Source organism: Meleagris gallopavo, chromosome 6, assembly GCF_000146605.3.
Source record: "Meleagris gallopavo isolate NT-WF06-2002-E0010 breed Aviagen turkey brand Nicholas breeding stock chromosome 6, Turkey_5.1, whole genome shotgun sequence".
Taxonomy (NCBI): domain Eukaryota; kingdom Metazoa; phylum Chordata; class Aves; order Galliformes; family Phasianidae; genus Meleagris; species Meleagris gallopavo.
In genome coordinates this window covers 27,092,551-27,113,842 of record NC_015016.2, presented here as the reverse complement: position 1 = coordinate 27,113,842, position 21,292 = coordinate 27,092,551, and the positions used below count along the sequence as shown (strand labels likewise).

The 21,292-nt window shown below is 35.0% G+C and overlaps 1 protein-coding gene across 1 annotated transcript in view; it reads left to right on the top strand.

Annotated features, from left to right (window-relative positions):
* MEOX2 (mesenchyme homeobox 2) overlaps positions 1-15,824 on the top strand; it is a 59,055-nt gene extending 43,231 nt beyond the window's left edge. Inside the window, exons 2-3 of the mRNA XM_003207111.4 lie at positions 11-183; positions 12,750-15,824. Of these exons, the coding sequence (XP_003207159.1) occupies positions 11-183; positions 12,750-12,974 (398 nt within the window). The 3' untranslated portion in view covers positions 12,975-15,824. The remainder of the gene's footprint in view (positions 1-10; positions 184-12,749) is intronic.
* Positions 15,825-21,292: the final 5,468 nt, after the last annotated feature.

The following is a 21,292-nucleotide window of genomic DNA, read 5'->3' as shown; positions in this document are numbered from 1 at the left end:
TTTTTCCCAGATTCCCAAGAAGGAAACTACAAGTCAGAGGTCAACAGTAAACCCAGGAAGGAAAGGACAGCTTTCACCAAGGAGCAAATCAGAGAGCTGGAAGCAGAATTTGCTCATCATAACTATTTGACCAGGCTGAGGCGATACGAGATAGCAGTAAACCTTGACCTCACTGAAAGACAGGTACTGATGCAAAACAATGAACTTCAAATGCTTGCTTATTATTTGTTATGTTTAGTGGTTAGTACTTCTTCAAAGCAGAGCTCTTGCTTACATTATTTACAAATATATAAGTATATCAAATTTAATGTTTGTATCAAAGAGATACACATCTATTATCTGTTATGCAAGTAATCTTTATTTTTACATGTGCCACCTACAAATTAGATTCATCTTGGAGACAGAGATGGGAAATGAAGACAAAAGTAATATGTATATTAAAGTGGTGCATATCTTTTCTAATCTGTCCACACCAATGTGGCTGAGAGTGGTAGGACTCAAGTACTGTCTGCACAAGCAGTCAGTTTGCCTGCATGCAACAAATATGAGCATCTTGTTTTAGTCAATTAAATGTATGCAGTTGCTATTTGTCCAGAATTTCTGAACATCCTGTTTCCAGATGGCAGCAAGAATGAGAACACTAGCAAAACTGGAATACAGGCATTTTTAGCAACTTTATCTTACCCAGTGCTGTGAAAGCGGAGGAGATGATGGAATTTCTTATCACTGTTATTGGTTTCCTGCTCACCAAGCTCTGGTCCGGGAAACACTTCTGCATATGCTCAAGTTTCATTATGCATGTTGTCACATTGATTTCTAATGGAAATATTGGTGTTAAATATATACAGAAGTGTTCCAGGATCTCATCTCAACACACTAAATGGGTGGTCAGGTTATCTTTCAAATAGTAATTACACTAACATATGCATTTTAAAGATGTGTTTTATTAAAGGCATTTAGAATAATGGACCTAAGAACATCAAATCTGATGAAATGTTATTTACTGTTTTATCATTGAAGTTGAAAGCATTTTGCACACCCATAAGTAGTCAGTCTTTCTTCAGGAATGACTGAGAGATTGCTTTAGTTACAGTCGGTAAGATGATGATGTGTTCACAAGACAGCATTAAAATAACACTGAGTAGAGATAACTATCTATATGTGTGTGTAGAGTCACCAGATCACCCTACTGTTACACTAATAACATTTGAAAAATATTTGGAGAAATATTATATGTGCACATATTTTCACTGAACAGGTTTGATGATAAGGATAATACCACAAACACTATATATGACAAATTATCAAATCAGTTGCTTTGAGCTTCATTAACATCTTCTATAACTAGATATCTCAGTTAGAATCTGTCTTTTGCTATACGTGAACACTCATTCACTCACACATGTGAATGAAATATCATTTTCTTTGAAGGTTTCTAGAGAACTTTTTTTTCTTCCAGCTTGACAAACAAAAACCAATGTTTTTTTGTTTAAACTGAAGATGGTACTGGGTTCCACTGGGCCATTTTCCTTTATTGAAATATGTCAGTTTATAAAGCATACAATTTTGTATCAAACAATTGATAACTTTCTGCCCTTTTCATTCATACTCATGTAAGCCTACACAATTAGATTATCTTCCACACCTCATTTTGACAGCTAAAAGGAGGAATTAATTCTTGTCTCAGTAACAAGGTTAAAGTTTGTGTAAAACTGAGCAGCAACAGCAAAATTTTTTAACTATTTGCTTTGCAACTTTATGGGAAGTAATCTGCTGACTTTGGAAAACATATTCCCATTTTCAACAGTAATTAATTTGACCTGGAATTTAACTATTGTCCCTGATAAAATTTTTATTCTTTCCTTTAAAGATTGAATTGATTAGGAAGTAGATAGATTAAAAGGATTTAAGATACTGTAAGAATAAATATTGAATAGTGTCTGTGAAGGAGAAAAGGCATCCTATATAAGACTAGTGCTGAAAAATCATTTAAGTTACAGGTATATTTGTTTTCTGGTTGTCACATAATGTCAGTTCTGTTCATTGTCCTAGTAACTGTGATAATTTCTATAGAATTATAATTAGCCTACCTAATTATCTAAAATAATTCTTCTGTGCTTCCTCAGATTGTCAGAGTGACAACTGAGCTGCTACAGACACTTCCCTTCCTTCCTTCCGTCCTGTTTCCTTGCTTTCCTTCCCATCTTCCTTTTTAAATCCACTCTTACTTAGAAAATAAAAAATATTCATCTTCATAGAATCCAGTTCAATATCTTGTTGAAATAAAGTAGTATGAGAGAAAAAAAAAAGGCATAGCGTAAAATCTATATTGTCAATACAAAAGAAAAGGAAAATTGAAAGGAGAATCTAAGCATAGTTTTTGGATTCTGGATCATACGGAGCCAGGTAATGGTGTCATTTCTAATGTTATCAGTTAGAAGTGTCTTTTTTTGAAATCAGATATTTTGCTTTGATGCAAAAATAGTCAAGGACCTGGGCATGGGTTTCCATGGTGTATGGCAGTCTTCAGAAGCTGAAAGCAGTAGATCAGAAGGCTTGAATCTTCTTACATTCTTATTATACAGCAGTGCTTCAGTGATTTAAAAAATGTCCAGAAAAAACTCTCGCACAAATCTGTTATGAGACTAATTGTTCTTTCTTTTTCAGTGAATAAACTGAACTCATATTCAGGACCTGTGTTTTCATCATTAGCGGAATGAATGATTATTCATGAGTGGGATAATTGCACATATTTGTTTACATGCTGCTGTTATTCCTTTTTTTAACTAGCTGTTCCAGCTGAGGAGGTCAGATTTGATACTTATTTTAAACATATACAAGAAAACATTCCTTTCTCTAAAAATCATTGTTACTAAATAAGAACACAGTGGTGGGGTTCTCCAGATCACTCTCTCCAGTGATGCAGCCTTTTTACAGAATTGCTATTTCTGAAGTAGTTTCCATATCCTGTATTACCACAAAGGCTACAGTGTAAAAAAATGGTACCTGGTTGGCAGTAATTCTTTTGTTTGAAATCTTCAACCACGCAAGTAGTCATAACCTCTGTTTCATCACAGACTGTATAACTGTGTAACTATATATGATGCAAGCTCCTGAAACACTGAATTTGCCCAAAGAAAATTGAAATTTGCTTCAGCTGATGACAAAAAACAGCAGTGGATATCATATGTATCCCTACAGAAACAAGATTTCATACCTAATTATTTAGCATATTTGTTTTCAGAATTCTTTCTTTCTTCTTCTATATTTTCTCTTCCTTCCCTTCCTTCCTCCTCTTTCTTCCTCCCCTGCTTTCTCTTTCTCTTTTTTGCTTGTTTTCTTCTCTCTTTCTCACTTTTTCTCTCTCTTTCTTGCTTTCTTCCCTTTCTCTCATTTTTTTTCTTTCCTTCTTTCTTTCATGACATTAGATTATTCAGAGGGAAGAAGAGCAAAAAATAATTTGAGAAAAATATTGTTGAGTTACACCTTTCAGTTATTTCCCAAGATGTGAAATAAATCATAGAGTCTATTATCTCAAGAAATCTTTATCTTCCTCTTGACTATGGTGGTAATTTCAACCATACGTTGCAGCTTAAAAGAGGCACTGACCAACTAACAATTCATAATTACCTTTCTGGCATTTAATCAAGCTGTAGAAAAAACATGTGTCTGATCATATTAAATGATATATAAGGGTATTAAAATTTTCTATAGTCATCGAAGTAAGTCTCCATTTGACTTTTGAAAAAATTTACAAAATCAGTTCAAACATAAATGACCCATGGAAGGCCGTCTCACAGAAATAATAATGAAAAAACCCACACAGCATATGGATCAGGAGAAGGAACTGAGTTACAAGACAGGAGAAAGAAATGAAATAAGTACCTCAAATGCCTAGATATTAAGAATGCACTTTTAGAGCATTGTAAGCACATCTGGTGGTAGGATGGCTCTATTATTGTATTGTAAGGATTCCAGAAATATAGGTACATATAATTCCTGCTCCATGTCCTATGGAGTGCACTCACAATCCCTGCTCAGTCAGCAGTTAATAATTTTCAGCTGGCAGGCCTCTATTATATTTTGAAGAACCAGTTAGACTAAAAAATATCTTCACTCCCTAGATATTTGTAACCTTGACAAGCGCATTCTTGGCTTTTTTGTACATCCAGATAAACTTGGAGAAGGTTCCGTTCAGGCTTTTTAATATCTCACTGTGGGATGAGGAGAGGAAGCAGCTGCAGTGGGGTATCAGAGGCGTGGTAAAATGGACATTTTTATGGAATTGATCTTGCCAAATATAGAAAGAGTAGGAGATCTTTCCACCTCACAAGATCTTTTTGCATGGAGCTAATCAAAAGAGCAATGTTACAGTTCTGCAGGCTAGATAAGGTTACCGGAATAAACAGTCAAAATACGTAATGCTTCTGTTTGCCAACATAAACAGAAAATCCCACCTAGTCAGATCAAATTCTGCTGATGGCAACAAGAAGGTTTATTTCTCCTTAGCTTTAATTTCCAATATCCACCCAGAAGCCACCAGTCATTTATAAAATGCCTGAAACCTTTGATTGTGTGTTGACAAGGGATGCATTTTGTTCAAAATGAAGAATATTTTTGCGTTTGTTTTTGGCTTTCATATATGTGTAGTTCCAACTTGGACAGAGTGACAAAGAACTTTTTTAATTATCCTTTCTATCAGAAAAAGAAGGAGGCAACATCATAAATTAAATACTTTTAGGCAATGTTGATATAGTACCTTGGGCACTGAGGCCATAACCCACACTGGAACATTAAATTGTTTCGGTTATAAAAATATTAAAGAAGTTTTCCACGAGCAAGGTTTCTCCCATACAAATGATACCTCAGCCCTGGATCACAAGTGACTTGATTAAAATCCCTTTCAGCATCAGTGTGCTCAGGGGAATTTAATCACAGAATTTTTTAGGTACTGAACTTGACTGATAAGGTTACAGCCAATGCAAAGAGAAGAACTCCACCTGAGAGTTCATAAATTGATAATACATGGTTGACCATATCTATCTGATTGATTGTGCTGTCACGTCTTCTCTGAAAGGCAGCTGCTCATTCCAAGCTTCCATGTGCTAAACACTCTCTATGCACAATATAATAATGAGCCTGCATGGCTTAAAATCCTTTGGATTTTTTGTTTTATTTGAAGTAACATCGTTAATAAAATAAAACTCTATAATACTTTTATGTCTTGAGCAATATAAATACAAGCAGTAAGAGTCACTGTGCTAACTCAGTTCATTTTCTTAGGAAAGAATGCTACTAGCAAACTTAATTATAACTAGTGCGTAAGTTTGATTTGCAAGAGAAAGAATGTACATGGCAAAACTTCAAATAGTATATTTACTTTTGCAATATTGACTGAATTCAAACAAGCAATTCCATGAGCAAAGATCCAAGTGCTTCTGTCTGTTACTTGCGATGGACTTTACACCTGCAGAGAAACCCCATAGAGTTCTGGGTGGGGAGAAATGTATGATTGTGATAAACAACATAAAACACTGTATGTAATAATAGATAGAAATATTAGCACCTCATATGCAAAGCCTGTGAGGCTCTGCTATTCCCTACATCTACCCTTTCCTAAACACAAATCTAATGAAGATGTGGCTTGTTTTGTAACCCCTTCAAGGAGATAAGAACTTTTTAAGTTTCTGACTTATGGTTACATGAAGAAAGTAAATAAATTAGTTAGAATAAATGGTATTGGAAAAATACAAATGAATCATTTTTACTCTTTTTAAATGTAGAATCTCTTTCTGGTTTCACTAGCTCTTTCTCAGGGAGGCCCTGATGAACATAGCTGCAGCTTCTTGAGGCTTACTAAATTTAAAACCAGATGTTAATTTTGAGCCAGTTTGCCATGAAAAGGCTTAAGATTGGCTTATTTTGGAAAGCAACTGTAGAACTGCTTTAAACAAATACAAGTGATGGTGCTTCTTTCCTGTACAAGGGTAATGACTTCTATAGCCAAAGTAGGGCTATCATGGGCCAATAGGTTACTTTGTGTTGTGTAAGCTTCTTGACATTTAACTTCCCTCATTATTAAGTAGGAGCAGAGAAGAACCATACTCAACCAAAAGCCAGTCTTGATGACCCACTACTTTTTAACTTTCATGCTCAGTTGACTCATGCAAACTGAGTGCAGAATTGTGCAAGTTATTTCTTTTTTTTTTTTTTAAAGAAGTAGAGTGCTCTACATGTAATTAATGTAAGTAGGTGTTTATGTAAAGAAGAAGCAGTTTGTCTCAAGTAGATGTTCCTCACAAGTTAGTTCTCCACCTTGTGTTTCTTTTGTAAGTTTCCTTTATATATGCAAAGGAATTTATTAAAGGCAGATCCCCCAAAAGATATGTTATAGGAGCGTAAGGTAGATGGGAGTTCTAGGAGTAACCTCCCAAGCTGCGTGTCTTTGCCTTTGGATATAGAAGAGAGACTAACTTTGTCAAAAATACACTCTTAGCAAGTCAGGAGGAGGAAACAACCTGAAATGCATTGTGTCCTATTCTGTTTAAAGTGCGTTAGTCCTGAAACCTATTGCAGAAAGGCTTTGAGTAGAGTGGGTTAACTGATTCACTGTGATCGTGAAAGTAATTTCAAAGAGCACTGGTGGAGAAGCTGGAACTTCTTTGGAGGGAGCAGAGGGAGGTAATTGACTGCTGTCAAAGATTTCTGAAAGTAGAACAAAATACTTCTATCACCGCTCTCTTCTGAAATATAATGTCTATTCCATCCTTGTTGAAATGTGGGAGGTAAAAAGCAGAAAGTATCACCTAAGCAGTAACCAAACCTCAACTGACTTTTATGTAATGAAAATCCAGAACTCCCTCCTACACCTTCCTGGGTGCCAAAAGTTACAGCTGTCCTTTGTGCACCTGCCAAACTCCCCTTTTTCTCAACAGCTGCTGCAAAGTACTTGTGAGTATTTGGTGTAAAGCTCTGTAATGTAACACTGAGTAGATTATGTTATATCATTGAGAAGGTGACTAAAGCAATTTTAATCAGAAGGTTTTGGTACCACTTATTAATTTAGAAAAGTTAAATTTCTCCGACTGATATGTCGGATGATACAATTTTATAATAACTAAGAAGACATTTAATATCCAGACATATTTATTTAAATTGGTTTTAAGCTTAAAATATATTTTAAAATTGTGAGTTTTTTTTTTAAATTGAAAACGTGAATTCTATCCAATTATATAAGGAAGAAAATTAAGTTCAATTGAATAAAACTACTCGTATATCAAACTGATTAAAATCTCATCTTTATTTATTTCTGAAAATATTTTAAATTGATAATTTCAATTGTAAAAGTAATTTTAAGTTAATGGTTTTGATTCTTGCAACGTAATCTAGTGGAAGATCAGAATGGCAGAAGGTTGAACTAATCATCTTTGAGGATCTGATCCAGCTCAAACCATTCTATGATTCTCTGATGCTGAGCTTATTTTTTTTCATAGACGAGATGAGGAAAAGAAAAATGCCTGTTTTTTCCATTCCTGTTTGCTTTTATAAGTGTTTTGAGTAAGTTGTTAACAAAAATTCTATCTCTATGTATGTGAAGAAGGTAAGTTTCAGCTGCAGAACATCAGTGATTTCTGTAAAGTCCAGCTGTTTGACTTTCTTTAAAATTTGGCAAGATAAATCTACTATCTAAAAATAACAGGAACATTTTCAAAGCCAAAGAAAATCAAGAAGTAAACCTTCTTTTCCTTTCTAATTTAGAAAAACTCAGGATTATTTTTTGTTGTCCATATTTTTACTTGCATTAGAAGAAATTCAATTGATAGGCTTAAAAAAATAACAATACAGGAAAAAGGACAGTGGCTGACCTGGGAGAGAATGTTTAAAAGGCTTAGTGATTTGTTCTTCCTGACACATTGTTTAGGCAAAGAATTTGGGATACTGACTTCTAAGGCTCATACTTAAAAATATGCATCTCTTATAACAAAATAACAGCTTGAAGTGGCACAGCCCTCCTGTTTCCAGTACTTAAGGTTTGTGAGGTATCAGTGCCTTACATTTTAATCTTGTATGGGACTCATGCCAGTAAAATCTGGAATAGAAAACTTAATTTTAGATAAGATTTCAGAAAAGAGCTTTTTGCCAGAGAAATATCTATTTTCTTGATAGAAGAAGTCTCACTATTGTACTTGCTTATTTTGAATTCAGTCACACTTAATTTTTCAGACAAGAATGTCTTTATTAAGGAATAATCATTAATTGTTGAAAATACCTATTAATCTTTTCTCTGTATCTGCAGAATGCTAAAATCCTTTGTCAAAAGGAAATATCTATAGAGCATGGTGTAAGTTAACTATTCTTAACTTTCATGTGACTGAAGGGCTCCACTGAAGAAGGATTGTTAAATTAGAAGTTTAGGTGATGTGCTCTCTTGGAACCAAAATTATGTGTTAATGTCCAGAAAATGAAGTTGTACTGAAACTATATGTAAAAGACAGAACAGTGTGGTTCCTCAGCTTACTAAGGACTTTTATATCTAAGTATATAGTGTTAACTGTAGTAGTGTAGACTAACCATATCAGCTCCCTTGTTTTGAATCTTGTTCTGTGATTCTTCCAGAGTACTCCTTAAAATAAATTGGTCACAGCAAAAACATTTCTCTGGTATATCAGGAGACCCACAATGTGATATCATTTACTCAAATCTTAAGTAACAGCCTAATCATCAGATGTAGAGATGCAGATGCTAAACAACTTGTTGACTAAGGGAAAAGAGGATGTGCTTTCGTGCTAGTAAGCAGATGTGCTCAATAGACTGGCTCATAAGTGCTGATGTAGAAACAGCTGTTAATGCTACCATCATTTTTAATATAATTCATTTCCCTCCACTTCCTTTGTTTTCCAGATATACGTATGCTTGCTGTATATAGTTACTCTGTGCTAGTTAGAGGGAGGAGAAGAGGAAGTGCATTTTAATAAATAATACGCAATCAGACCCTGATTCTGGGAGGTGGTGAGCACATTCAGCTCCTGCTGAAGCTAACTAAAGCAGTGCAAAAGGACTCCTACGTTGTCAAGTTTGTCATAGCTTTAGCTTAAGTTGTAAATGGAACAAACTAGTTCTTCCACTGGGAAAAAAATTGCGAGGTTTTCAAATTCATGTCTTTAGGCCATCTTTTTTTCTCTTTCTAAAGTTTCTTTAATTTTTTTTCATTCATATTCTCCTCTCTTCCCTCCCCTCCCACATTATTTCTCATGTCGCGCTGTCTGAGGTGTGTTTCAAAGTTTCAAATAATCTGTGCAACTGGAGGGCAGTTTTCCATGAATTGAAACAAATGATACTCTGAAGCACTTCACATAGTTTGCTTCACCTCCTTCCTGTTACAAAAATATGGATGGATCACATATCAGAAACTACTACACCTGCCATAACTGACTTTTTCAGCTCCAAAGGAAGTTCAGAATTCCTATATCTGAATTTGATCTTCAGAGGAAATAACAAGTGAAGGACTTGTCACATACTATTAGCACTTGAGCTTAAGAGGCCTCATATAGAGTTCACTGGACTTGATGGAAACACTCCCCCTGATATTAGTGTGCTTTGAATTGGGTTAAAAGTGGATTTCAGTGTTTTAAAATGAAGGAAATAAGGATATATATACATATATATATAGAAAGAGAAAAGAGACAGAATACCTAAACTATTAAGTTCTCTTATATGAGCACCCCAGTACATTAACACAGCAAATGATGTAAAAATAATCTCACACTATTTTTAATAACAAATTTCACTGAAATTAATTTTATTTTATGTATATATAAATTATATAATATTACATTATATTATATTATAATAAATAATAATTGGCATACCAAATAATGAAATTTCTTATTTAATATTCTTTAACTAAATCAGATGTGAATTATTTGAAATTGGTTTGTTTTTTTTTTAAATTATCACCAGTTAGGTAGGTGATCTGAATGAAGAGGAACTCCCTAGAATGACCTCTTCTGATCATTACCTGGAAGCTGGTGCCACTTACTTCTGATACTACTGTTGAAAGAATCGTAGAATATCCTAAGGTGGAAGGGACACATAAGGATCGTTGAGACATACCCCTGGCTCCACAGAGAACCACACAATATTTAAGCAATATTTATGAGAGTGTTATCCAAACACTTCTTAAACTCAGGCAGCTTTGGGCTGTGACCACTGCCCTGAGGAGCATGTCCCAGTGTCCATCACACTTTGGTGCAGAACCTGTCCCTAACCCCTACCTGTCCCTCCCCTGACACAGCTCCATGCTGTTCCCTCAGGCCCTGTTGCTGTCAGCAGATAGCAGAGCTCAGTGCAACCCCTCTGCTTCCTGTGAAAGCTGCAGCCACCATGAGGCCTCCCCTCAGCTCCTCTGCTCTGGGCTGAACCAACCTAGAAACCTCAACTGCTCCTCACCATCTTGCCCTCTAGACCCTTAACCATCTTCATAGCCCTCCTTTGGATTCTAATAGTTTTATGTGTTTCCTTCTATTTTTCTTGAAGCCACTCATTGTATACACTATTATTTTGTTTTTTGTTCAAGGACATAAAAGCATTCTGAGAATTGCTTAGATTTTTAAAACTTCTCTCTAGTGCTGTTATTTCTTCTTATGAAACAAAATTTTATGGGGCATTATTTCAGTAGGATATTCTGTTGTACCAGGCTGAACTTAAAGCTTATTGATTTTTGGTGTTTGGATTGTGCCTGTGGTCGCATTTACTATACTTTCCTTCACCACTGTAGTCATGTATACTTTCATTCACCACTTTTGCAAGAGAAAATTCACTGTCTTAAAACAAACAAACAAACAAACAAAAAAAACCCCACAAAATAAACAAACTGACATTTTAACTTCCCCCACATTGCTGTAAGTGGTGCACCAGTGCTGCAACCTTTTGAAGACTGTTTGCTTGGACACATCTGATATGTGATCTTAGTACGATATTTCCTAATATCACAGCAGCCAACAACAAATACCTTCCCCTTTACACTCATTTCACTCTACATACCAGATGCTATGCTTCTAATGAGTTGACTAAAAGAAAGGATGTTCCGGGCTTTAAGGCTCTTAACTAACATGGAATCATTTTGCTCTTTCCCAAATGACTAGCTTTAACAGCTCACATTGGCTTTAACAGCATAAAGTATAAAAAAAATTTAGCATAGAGTATAAAAAAACAGCTATACCTTTCTTCCTTCCCACACACATAGATACAAATCATGATGCCATCTATCAATTTGGTTGCAGTAAAGTTTTAATATAAAATTCGAAGTGATACTAAAGGTTAAACACTACAGCGTTTCCTGGATGTATAAGACAGATTCAGCAAAACAGCATTCTTGTGGCTCTACTACTCATGTTGTACAATATGTCCTGCTGTGATGGTTCCTTGCTGTTTCTTTTAAAACTCTGAAACACATTCTGCTAAGCACAGATGAGAATACACCAGCATTGCAAGCCTCTTTGCATTTTTTCCAAGGGAAATATTACGGATATTGTTTATTTTTCTGTGGAACCTTCATATTACGTGTTGCATAGCCACACATGTATCAGATTTTTTAGTAACATTAACTCTAAATGGATCAAATCTAAAAATCTTCCCTTCATTCACAAACAGTGTTTTCAGTGACAGTATTATAAGCTGATTTGAAATCAGCCTTTAATCTAGTTGAATATATTTGACAGATGCTATGCACATCCTTTTTATTTTTTCTTCTGGCTATTGAAAAAGAGTGCTTGTGGTTTGCAGAGCTGGTACTTTAGAACTGTGCAAATAATTTAGCTTTACTTTTTTCTTTCTTTCTTTTTTTTTCCCCCATATATTTCTATACAGAGAATGGGAGGAGGGGAAATGAGTTTCAGCTGGAGTAAAATCGTGAGGTTTAATGTGAGTTCAAATGTACAGATACATTTTTAATCTTTCATGCCATTGATTTATTTTCCATTCTTATCTGAAATTATTTGATTAACTGCTGATTTTGATTCAAATTTATAAATGCTTTGTTGTCTGCCTTTGTGAGTGCTTATTTGTGTGAAAAATGTGAATATATGGAATAGAATTAAGGATTTATAAATCAGGTTCATTTAAAGGCATTTGTAACATAGACAGGGAAGTAATAAGTTTTGACTGTAAGAAGTGCTCTTTCAGGCATTTCAGCAAATTAAAAGGAAGTGCTCCGCTCAAAACCCACCAGTCGACAGAACCAAACAGGCTGAAAGCACTGAAAATTTTTCAGTGGAAATTCCTCTCCAAAGTGATTGGCTTCCTTTAAAATGTAATTAGAAAATAAGCAGCACTGTGGACACCACACTGGGCTACTCAACAGCTGGGTTCTTCTGTCCAGTCTCTTGTGGGTTCAGCTGTGTCTCTGTTTCTTTATCTGTGGAATGGCATTAATACATTTTTCAAGAGCATGTTGAATTTCCAGTGTTTTCTAAATGGCTCTGAGGTCTTCTCATTGAGGGCATGACAGCAGTGATGCATATTGCAGCTGGGCCCGGAGCCTTCTTGCTGTAACTTTTTTCCATCCCCTGCAATCATTATCCTCACATCCCCAGGGCTCTCACCCCCTCCCAAACTTGATCTCTTGCTGCTCAGGGAGCCCTTGCGGCACTTTTAACCAAAAAGACAGGGCTATTCTACAGCTAGGAAGATGGTTATCAACCTTCAGTGACTCCATCTCTACTTTCTTGTTTTTTCTTTCTTCCACAAAGGTAAAAGTTTGGTTCCAGAACAGACGGATGAAGTGGAAGCGGGTAAAAGGAGGCCAGCAAGGGGCAGCAGCCCGGGAAAAGGAACTGGTGAATGTGAAAAAAGGCACACTGCTCCCCTCCGAGCTCTCTGGCATTGGGGCAGCTGGTCTCCAGCACACAGGGGACTCACTAGCTAATGATGACAGCCACGACAGCGATCACAGCTCTGAGCATGCACACTTATGATACACAGAGAGTGTCCCAGCTCCGTTCTCAGGAAAGATGCTTTGCTGGCAAGCCTTACACAGGCATCGTTTACGTATGCAAGTGACTCTGGCAATGATTTTTAAAGTTGTTATGGAAGATTCAGGCTTATTGTGTCTGTTTTTCTTGATTTTTAGATGGTTTACAGTAAGTGCCATGTCTTAAAGGTTCCTCAAGAGTGGAGAAGTGGAAGATGAACTTTGAACATTCCAGATTTGTTTGTCATGTTTATGACAGCGGGCAGGTATTTTTGCTTTAGCTTGCACTGAAAATTACATTGCTCTCAACAGACGTTATATTCTGAAAACCACAGTGCCACAAAATCACTATCTAGTGGATAAGAAATGTATTTTAACTCTGTATATATTTACCTTACAGCATTTTCCTGTCTTCACTAATTTTAGCAATGCATTCATATTAGCTGATGGCAATAGTCACTCATGACAGTAAATGGCTTTTTGTCTCTTTACTTTTGTTTTGTTTCGCCAAAGACATACAATACATGCAGATACTTTTGTTCAAGTAGAGAAAGTATCTGCTAGGACAAGTCCTTGTATGACAGACAAAACAAACGTTATGTTGCATTTACTATCAACTGCTGCTAATAGGGTATTATTAAACTTACCTAGCTCCTCAATTCTTCTTATCTTATAACTGCAAAAAATGATTTTTAGGATCATAAGGATAGTCCAGTAACCTGCCAGAAAGTTTTCATGCTCAGTGGAAACCCCAGAAAGGATTATTCATTTCTACTTTGTCATCACTGAGTACATTGATTAATACTGACTCTGCGGAAATGTTGCTTCATCTTCAGTTTAAAAAACAGCAGTAAGCTGAAAGTTATTATCAACTGCTTATGTTGGTAGGAATCAAAATATGAAGGTAACTCAGTATTGTGTCCCGTGTGTAAAATCAAGACACATTTTCTGTTATAAGCTTTTGTGTACGTACAGGCAAACACCAAAACTCAAAATTTAATGCAAACCATTGATTGTACTTTGTAAAGAAAAATGTTTAATAAATAATCCTTTTTAAATATTTCTGGTCTCTCTACAGTGATTTCACAGGAAACTTAAAAGAGTTGTTTTGTAAAAGTCCTAAGGAACTGACTTTTTTGGTTTTTTTAGAACTTCATCTGTGAACAACACAAAGCTACATTTTCAAATTTAGGCTTTTAATCTTGGATAAACTTTCTACCTTGATCCATTTGGGAAACTCTTTCCTTCAGCAGGAAAAAGGCATCTAGCAGCTAATGATGTCTTCGGCCAAAAACAACAAGAGTCTGTTCAACCATTTTTCCAGATCTAGAGTGAATATAAAGGGTTATTTTGTTGGACATTGTTTGAATGGATTAAAATGAATAAACATCAGGAAGGGGATGCACACTTACGTCAGAATGCCTTTATTTGATAGTGTTGTTCAAGAGAAAGATATAAAAATACCTCCAAAAATGTAAGAGATGAATTCAAGTGTGTTCTGAAATAGAAGATGCAGAGTGAAAGAAGGAGCAAGTGGGAAATGTGCATGTCTTTGAGAGTATTCACTGAAGCTCTGCTATGTGGAGTGATAGGGCATCATATAAGTTAAATGCAATCAAGAGATCTGAGTCTGTTTTCTAAATCCTTTCCACTGTAGATTTGATCTTTCTTGCAGGTTAATTTTGTTTCTCATTTCTTTTTCAAATGCCTTCTTCTAAGTGTGTGAGGAGGATAGAGAAGTAATCCAACAGCTTGCAAATATTTGATATTTTTTATTTGATGACTAGATGGGAAAGTTTTTGACTGGTGATGGTGATTATCAAAATAGGAAAAAAAAAAGGCGACCCAGACTAAAACTTCTTAGGCTAGTTTTGCTCCCTGCTAAAGGAAATATACCTAAATTTTAAAATTAAAAAAAACCTTAGATTAAAAAGTTAAACCACCTTGAATTTTCAGATACTACCTTCTTGTAAAAACAAAGACTTTTAGTCAAATTTTATGTGACCCATTTTACTACCTAAGAAGTAAGATAATATTATTGTCTTTCAAATACTATCATTGCCAAAATGCCTTTTTGGGCATACAGAATTGATTGCTGCCTTTTATACACTTTAAGACTGAACTTGAAAAGGGTTCTGCCAAGTTTGAGATGACACTTCACAGTACAAATGGAAAAATAGCTCATTTACATTACTTGAAATGTACCAGCGATGTCTTCCTAGCCCAAGACATTTGGAGGGATGTATTATTGTGTGATTTGATTGCAATACTTGCCAATATGTGCAATAGTGGAAAACATGAGCTGTAATAATCTCACTACAAGGTAGAATACTTTCCATTTGAGAATTGTCTTTTCCATTTTCCTTGTTTACCTGAATCTCTACAGATATGAGGGACAAGGATAGAAACATGAAGATGAATGTAAATTGCTTGGATAATTTTTATATAATTTTATTTAAGTAAATCTTTAAATAAAGCACCAAATTATGAAACTTTACACTAGAGTGTGAGTGTGGGAAGATTAGCAAAATTGATTGTCTTCCAAATTTTAAAAGGAGATAAGACTTTGAATGTGGTCAAAAAACACTGACTGAATGTAGCAACATCTGTTGGCTTTAAACAACTGTTTTGTGTGTACACCACTGCAAAGTGAAATATGGTGCAGGGATCCCACATTGGCAGAAGTTGAAGCTACAAATTCTAAGCACAGTGAGCTTCCTACCATGATCTTGAATGAATTTACTTACAAGCACAGCCCCATGGAAATCCAGATGCATCTTCCAGATTTCAGCTAGCTCATTCTCAAGCTGTGTACAGCAGCAGTGAACCCTCTGCTCTTTAACACTACTTTTTGGGTGAGCAGGTCTACTCAAGACTCATCAGTGCAGATGATGTTATGGCTTCTTCTGAACATACAAATTACTCAAAAACTAGCTTATTGTATCAATTGTATCAAAATTTTAGCACAAGTTGTTCCTGAAAACAAATTTGATGGCTTCTGAACCATAACTTAAAGTTTTGTTTTATACTCTGTGTTTTTTATCTGCTTGCTGATTAACAAAGGATTCTTTTACTGATCCAGCCATACAGTATGGCAAAGAGTATACCAATAGACTGATGGGCACAGACAACCCCTGATACTGTGATTTGCAAAGGCTGTGGAGGCACTTGGTAGAATGAAGTTTGATGAAACTTAATTTGGTTTACTTATTTTCATTAGTTCCTGTTATTAAATAGTGGCTGATCAGTTTTATGTCTAATCATTGATGAATCCTACTTCTAAGGACTTGTAACATATGTTATCTGCCCAGAGATCATCTTTCTTTGATGCTCAACATATCACTGAACCAGAGATAGAATTTGAATACACAGATAATCTAACTGACTGTAGGAAGGGAGTGATCTCCGACAGTTTTTCTACGTGATAAATGATTGGAATTAATTTCTTTCTACTGTCTCTGAGTTACAAGACTACGTAGTATTTGCAGGGTTTTCTTTTCTTCCCTTATGGCTGTCGACTTTTTGTTTTGTCTTGTTAATTTGCCTTCATGGTTTTCAGATTTATTTTGGCAATGGTTGTTCAAGAGGTGTGGTTAAAATAATACCATTGCAAACTAATTGGACTTACTTAATTACTTATTCAAAGCAATTTGAATATGTTTTCTAAACTTCTTTTCATTGGATCAAAATTAGCAAAAATGGAATGTAAGAAGAGGCTCTATATGTCTTTCCACCAAATGTAAGATTTGAAGCTAGTTTCCTGGTTTCTTAAATGAAGAGTCTACTGCAGTATTATTTGCACAAATGAACAAAAATAAAATAGCATTAGGACATGTGCTCTTAGTTGGTATAAGGAAACAAAGTTATATAAATTAGGGACAAAAAGTCAGCTTGAGCCTTTGTTTAAAATTTCTTGGCTTCAGTTAGCTTATGTCTCATGGGTGAGCCTGTATTTAATTGGGTACATGCAGTATTTAAGATTCAAGAAATTTTAGAGCAATGTTTAACCAATAATGTACTATACTTTAATATCATTCAGTGTGTGTGAATTGAAAGGAAGAATTCTGTACACAACCTGATGTCTATATTCATTCAAAAAAGGCGTTGTACCTGATATAGCCTGTAATAACTGGCATATGGCCTCAATGTTGTTGCACACTATTACCTCATATTAATAAGAATTTACTAGACCTCGTGTGCTTTTATGTATTTCTATCCATTTTCATTTAAATCCCATAGTTTTTTGACATCATTTACAGCTGAAAGGTGCAGTATGTGAATCAATTTCCATGTAATTTAAGGTCTATAGCTGTTATTCAGGGCCTCCATGTGGTATAACAAAAGGTTATCACACAGTCATTTGTATAAAATGCAAATGTAGTAGAAGTTTCTGATTTCACAGTTTTTTCTTACTTCTTCCCAAGTTGTGCTTGAATTGAATTATTAATCTTTGTTGTCCTTTTCTTGGCATCTGAACTGTCACAACTCCTGTCTGTAGAACTTGGGTGATACATTGATTACATTCAGTTGAAAAAAAATTATCTGAGCAGTAAACTTGCTTTGTATCAACAACTAGAAAAGAGCCCAAGAAGAACTGTGAATGAAGAGCTCATTAAATAATAATCATAGTTGGGAAAATCATAGTTACTTTATTTTTCAGTGTTTTTATGTAGACGGACTCCAAAGAGTTTTTAATGAAAGGTATGGTTTAAAGTACTTTTATTGAGTAAATGATGGAGAACTCAAGGAATTTGTTCTGGTCACCTGTGTTATGGACCCAGCAAATCTTTTGGTCTATTACCACTTTGGTTTGCACCTGGACACTTTTCTGGTTTTTTTTTGGTCTTATTTGGTCCGTGAGTGATTACTATCATAATCTCTTCCAACCCTCAAGACCCTGAGTCCTTTTGTCAACAAAGGATTCACAATAAAGAATAAATACATGGTTCTTCAAACCACAAATAAAAAAGTATGGTTGCGAGAGGATATAAGAATATGAATAAGAACATTAAACAATAGTAAAAATAGTATTCTGTTCAGACCATTAATTGATTTCTGTTGTTTCCATAAATGTTTTTTTGTTTTTTTTGTACAGAAATATCATTATTTTATACATTTTTATTTATTATGTTTATTTCTATTAAAGTTATATATTTGAATTTAAATATTTAGTTATTATATCAAACAGAATAACATTATTTGTTTTCTCTCAAGAGAAAGACAAAATACTTTATTGCTGATTGGATTTTATCTGTAAATTTTGAAAATTTATCATCCATTTTTTTATATTCATGAACAACAAGTTTCAGATTCGCTCATCCTTCAAGTAAACATCAAAATAATTGATTTCCTTAAGAATTTTCTTGTCATACAGGAAAATATTATGGCCTTCATGTTGTAAATGTCTCCTTGTTTGAATTATCTCATCTATAGAACTATCTGAAGGAATGAAAATGGTAAATATGTATATAAGTGATATAGTATTTAGGGACATATTCTCATCTTTAGCATTACAATGACTATATAGCCGTTGTGTATGCTTCTTACGTCTGCAGGGTTTTCAGAAATATGCCTATTCTGAATGCTTACTAAATTATTTGCCAAGAAAGTCACATGCACAGCTGAAAAAATACTGAAATGGGCATTTTCCCAAATTAAAAATTTATCTTGAAAAGTACCCTTAGAATATTTTATGCAACCACCACAGAAATGCATTTAGAAGAGTAAAAACTACTAGGGGCAAAAAAGTTTGGAAGTAAGACACATTATAAATAATTTTATATATGCATTTCTATGATTCTCATGTACATAATTATTCACTGGAATTGTATAAAAATGCACAATTTTTAGTTCATAAATTTTACTAAATACAACATATATCTGGTCCTTTTCTAAAACTAACATTTATGCATAAGCTATTTGATTCTAACAACTGATTGTTATGAAAAGATCTCAGGATTCCATTTATATAGAATATTTTTGCTAAAAAGAAGTATAACTATTCCAAGGAAGCAAAGGACTTCATCTAAGCCCTATAGATGGCAATGGAAAGATTACGATGGATTTCACAGATATTTGGATTTAGCCCAAAGTATACACAAAAGTTCATACAAATCAGTGAGCAGTCCAGGATTAAGACATTAGCCAATAATTTCCAAAGTGACTGTTGACTTTGTGCCTCCGTTATGACACACAGTATCCTGATTTCAACAAAGTTTTGAGTGAAAATTAAGTCCACTTTATAGAAATGTGAGTTGAGAACTTCATATTACTAGCCAGTTAAGAAAATTTTGTTCCTGGTTCTGACAGGAGTTGTATAATATTGGATTTCTATAGCTGGCAAGTCATCACATTACATTATTAAATCATAGGTTTCATAACCAATATAAAAGAAACTTGTAATGCTGCTTTGACTATAATTTGTAGCATTAGTAGATAAGAAAAATAAAGCACATTATACAGAGGTAGGTTTGAACAGATGTTTCTGAATGGTTGTGGGGGGCAGGGGGTAGGGGTGTTGAGGAAGGTAAAACTTTCCTTCCACTCAGATGTCTGTCTTGAATTTCTCACAGTTTTTGCAGACAGTTTGGCTCATTTCCAACATACATCGTTGCCTGTCTGGTATGAAAAATGCCATCTGTGGTGTATGGAAGTTCTTTCTTTAAAAGTGGCCTGCTAATTATTGTTCAGTCAGGTGTTGCTAAAGTGAAGTCAGGTGTCAAGCATGATATAATCTTCCAATTGCCTAGAATTGCCTTGTTCTCATATGCTGTTCCTTCCCCAAAGAGTATACAGCAGAACATTTACAGAGAATTGAAAAGTTGGTTGATACGGGACTGAGATGACTCATGCAGAGGTATACACTGTGGTGATGCTCAAAAAATGAGTTAATGGATGAAGTGTATAAATAAATAAATCTTGCTGTTCCTTCACATTTACAATGCAGTTTTGAAAAATGTTAAAAATCCTGATGCTCTCAGAAGTTTCAGACAAGGTAAAAGGTGTTGGAAAGAATTTCTTTCTGACTTCATAATAGACTGGAAGGACTCTTTGTTGAAAGAAGAGGAGAAAGATGGCTGTATTTTGTGAATGACACCTGCAAATTCTCACCTATTTTCACTCTCCCATACAGTCGCACTTTTAAGCTTTTGAAGATTAACAGGATAATTAATGGGCCAGAATCAACACATGGGGGCTGCAGGCAAGCATGCAATTGATCCAGGAGTCCCAGTTCCCAGGATAAGCACTGCTGCTGCCTCTCATTTACAATAGTTAGTATGCTCCCCTGACTTTCTTACATGACATCAGCCCTCCCTACAGAAGATGAAAACTCACCGCACTGAGCCAGGTGTCTCTAGCAGATGAGTGTTTTTAGGAGGTAAGGGATTGCCACTACAAATGCAAGGCTTCCTCTTTCCTACGTAGTTTTCAGAAAGTCTTCTGAATAAACAGCCTTTTTACTCTTTGTAATCTGGGTGTTCAGAACGAATAACAGTGTTAGCAGTTTAAAAAATGAGGATGAGGAAAATACAGGCACATTTACTCCTTTTGACAGTAAGGCTTTGCACTGTTTGTTCTATCAGTGATGAAAGTAATCAAAATTTTTCTGCAGCCTTATGCAAAACCCTTGACAAAATATTTACAATAAATTGATATGACATTGAGATAAAGTGGAGTCTTTTAAGTAACTGCATATCTAGCGCTGTTGTATTTTTTATCAACCCTGAGACATCTGGATGAATTTGAACTACTAGTTTTCTATCACGAAGAGCAGTTCTACTTTGATAAAGACTTCCTCTTCTGTTTTCAATATCATGCTTAGCCTCTGACTGACTTAGTATACTGCGATTATGAGATGTACACAAAGAACTGGCATGCAGCGCTATTGAGATGATTTCCTTTCTGGCTCAGCCAGATTCCTGTTAAAAGTTATACTGACTCTTATGAGACTAACAAAAGAAGAATTAAAGATTCAGCTACAGCACAAAGATAAGCCTGATGAAGCTGGAGTTAGGATCTACTAGGATCTACTGAAATTAAAAGCAGACCTTGTACAAATACATTTATTGAAACATACCAAAGACATTTAATTAAACAAACAAAACAATACAAAACCAACAATAAAACAATTACTTAGCCCGAATTGAATACCTATCAAAATCTCACTCATTAGATTGAGTCCTTCATGGAATTAGTGGAACAGAAGCTTTCAGGTTTTCATTAGAAAGAAAGGAAAACAAAGCCAAAAACTGCACAGAAATTGTTCCTTTGCTGTAACATGTCAAAGGCTAAAATCCATTAAATACCTTATCATACAATGGA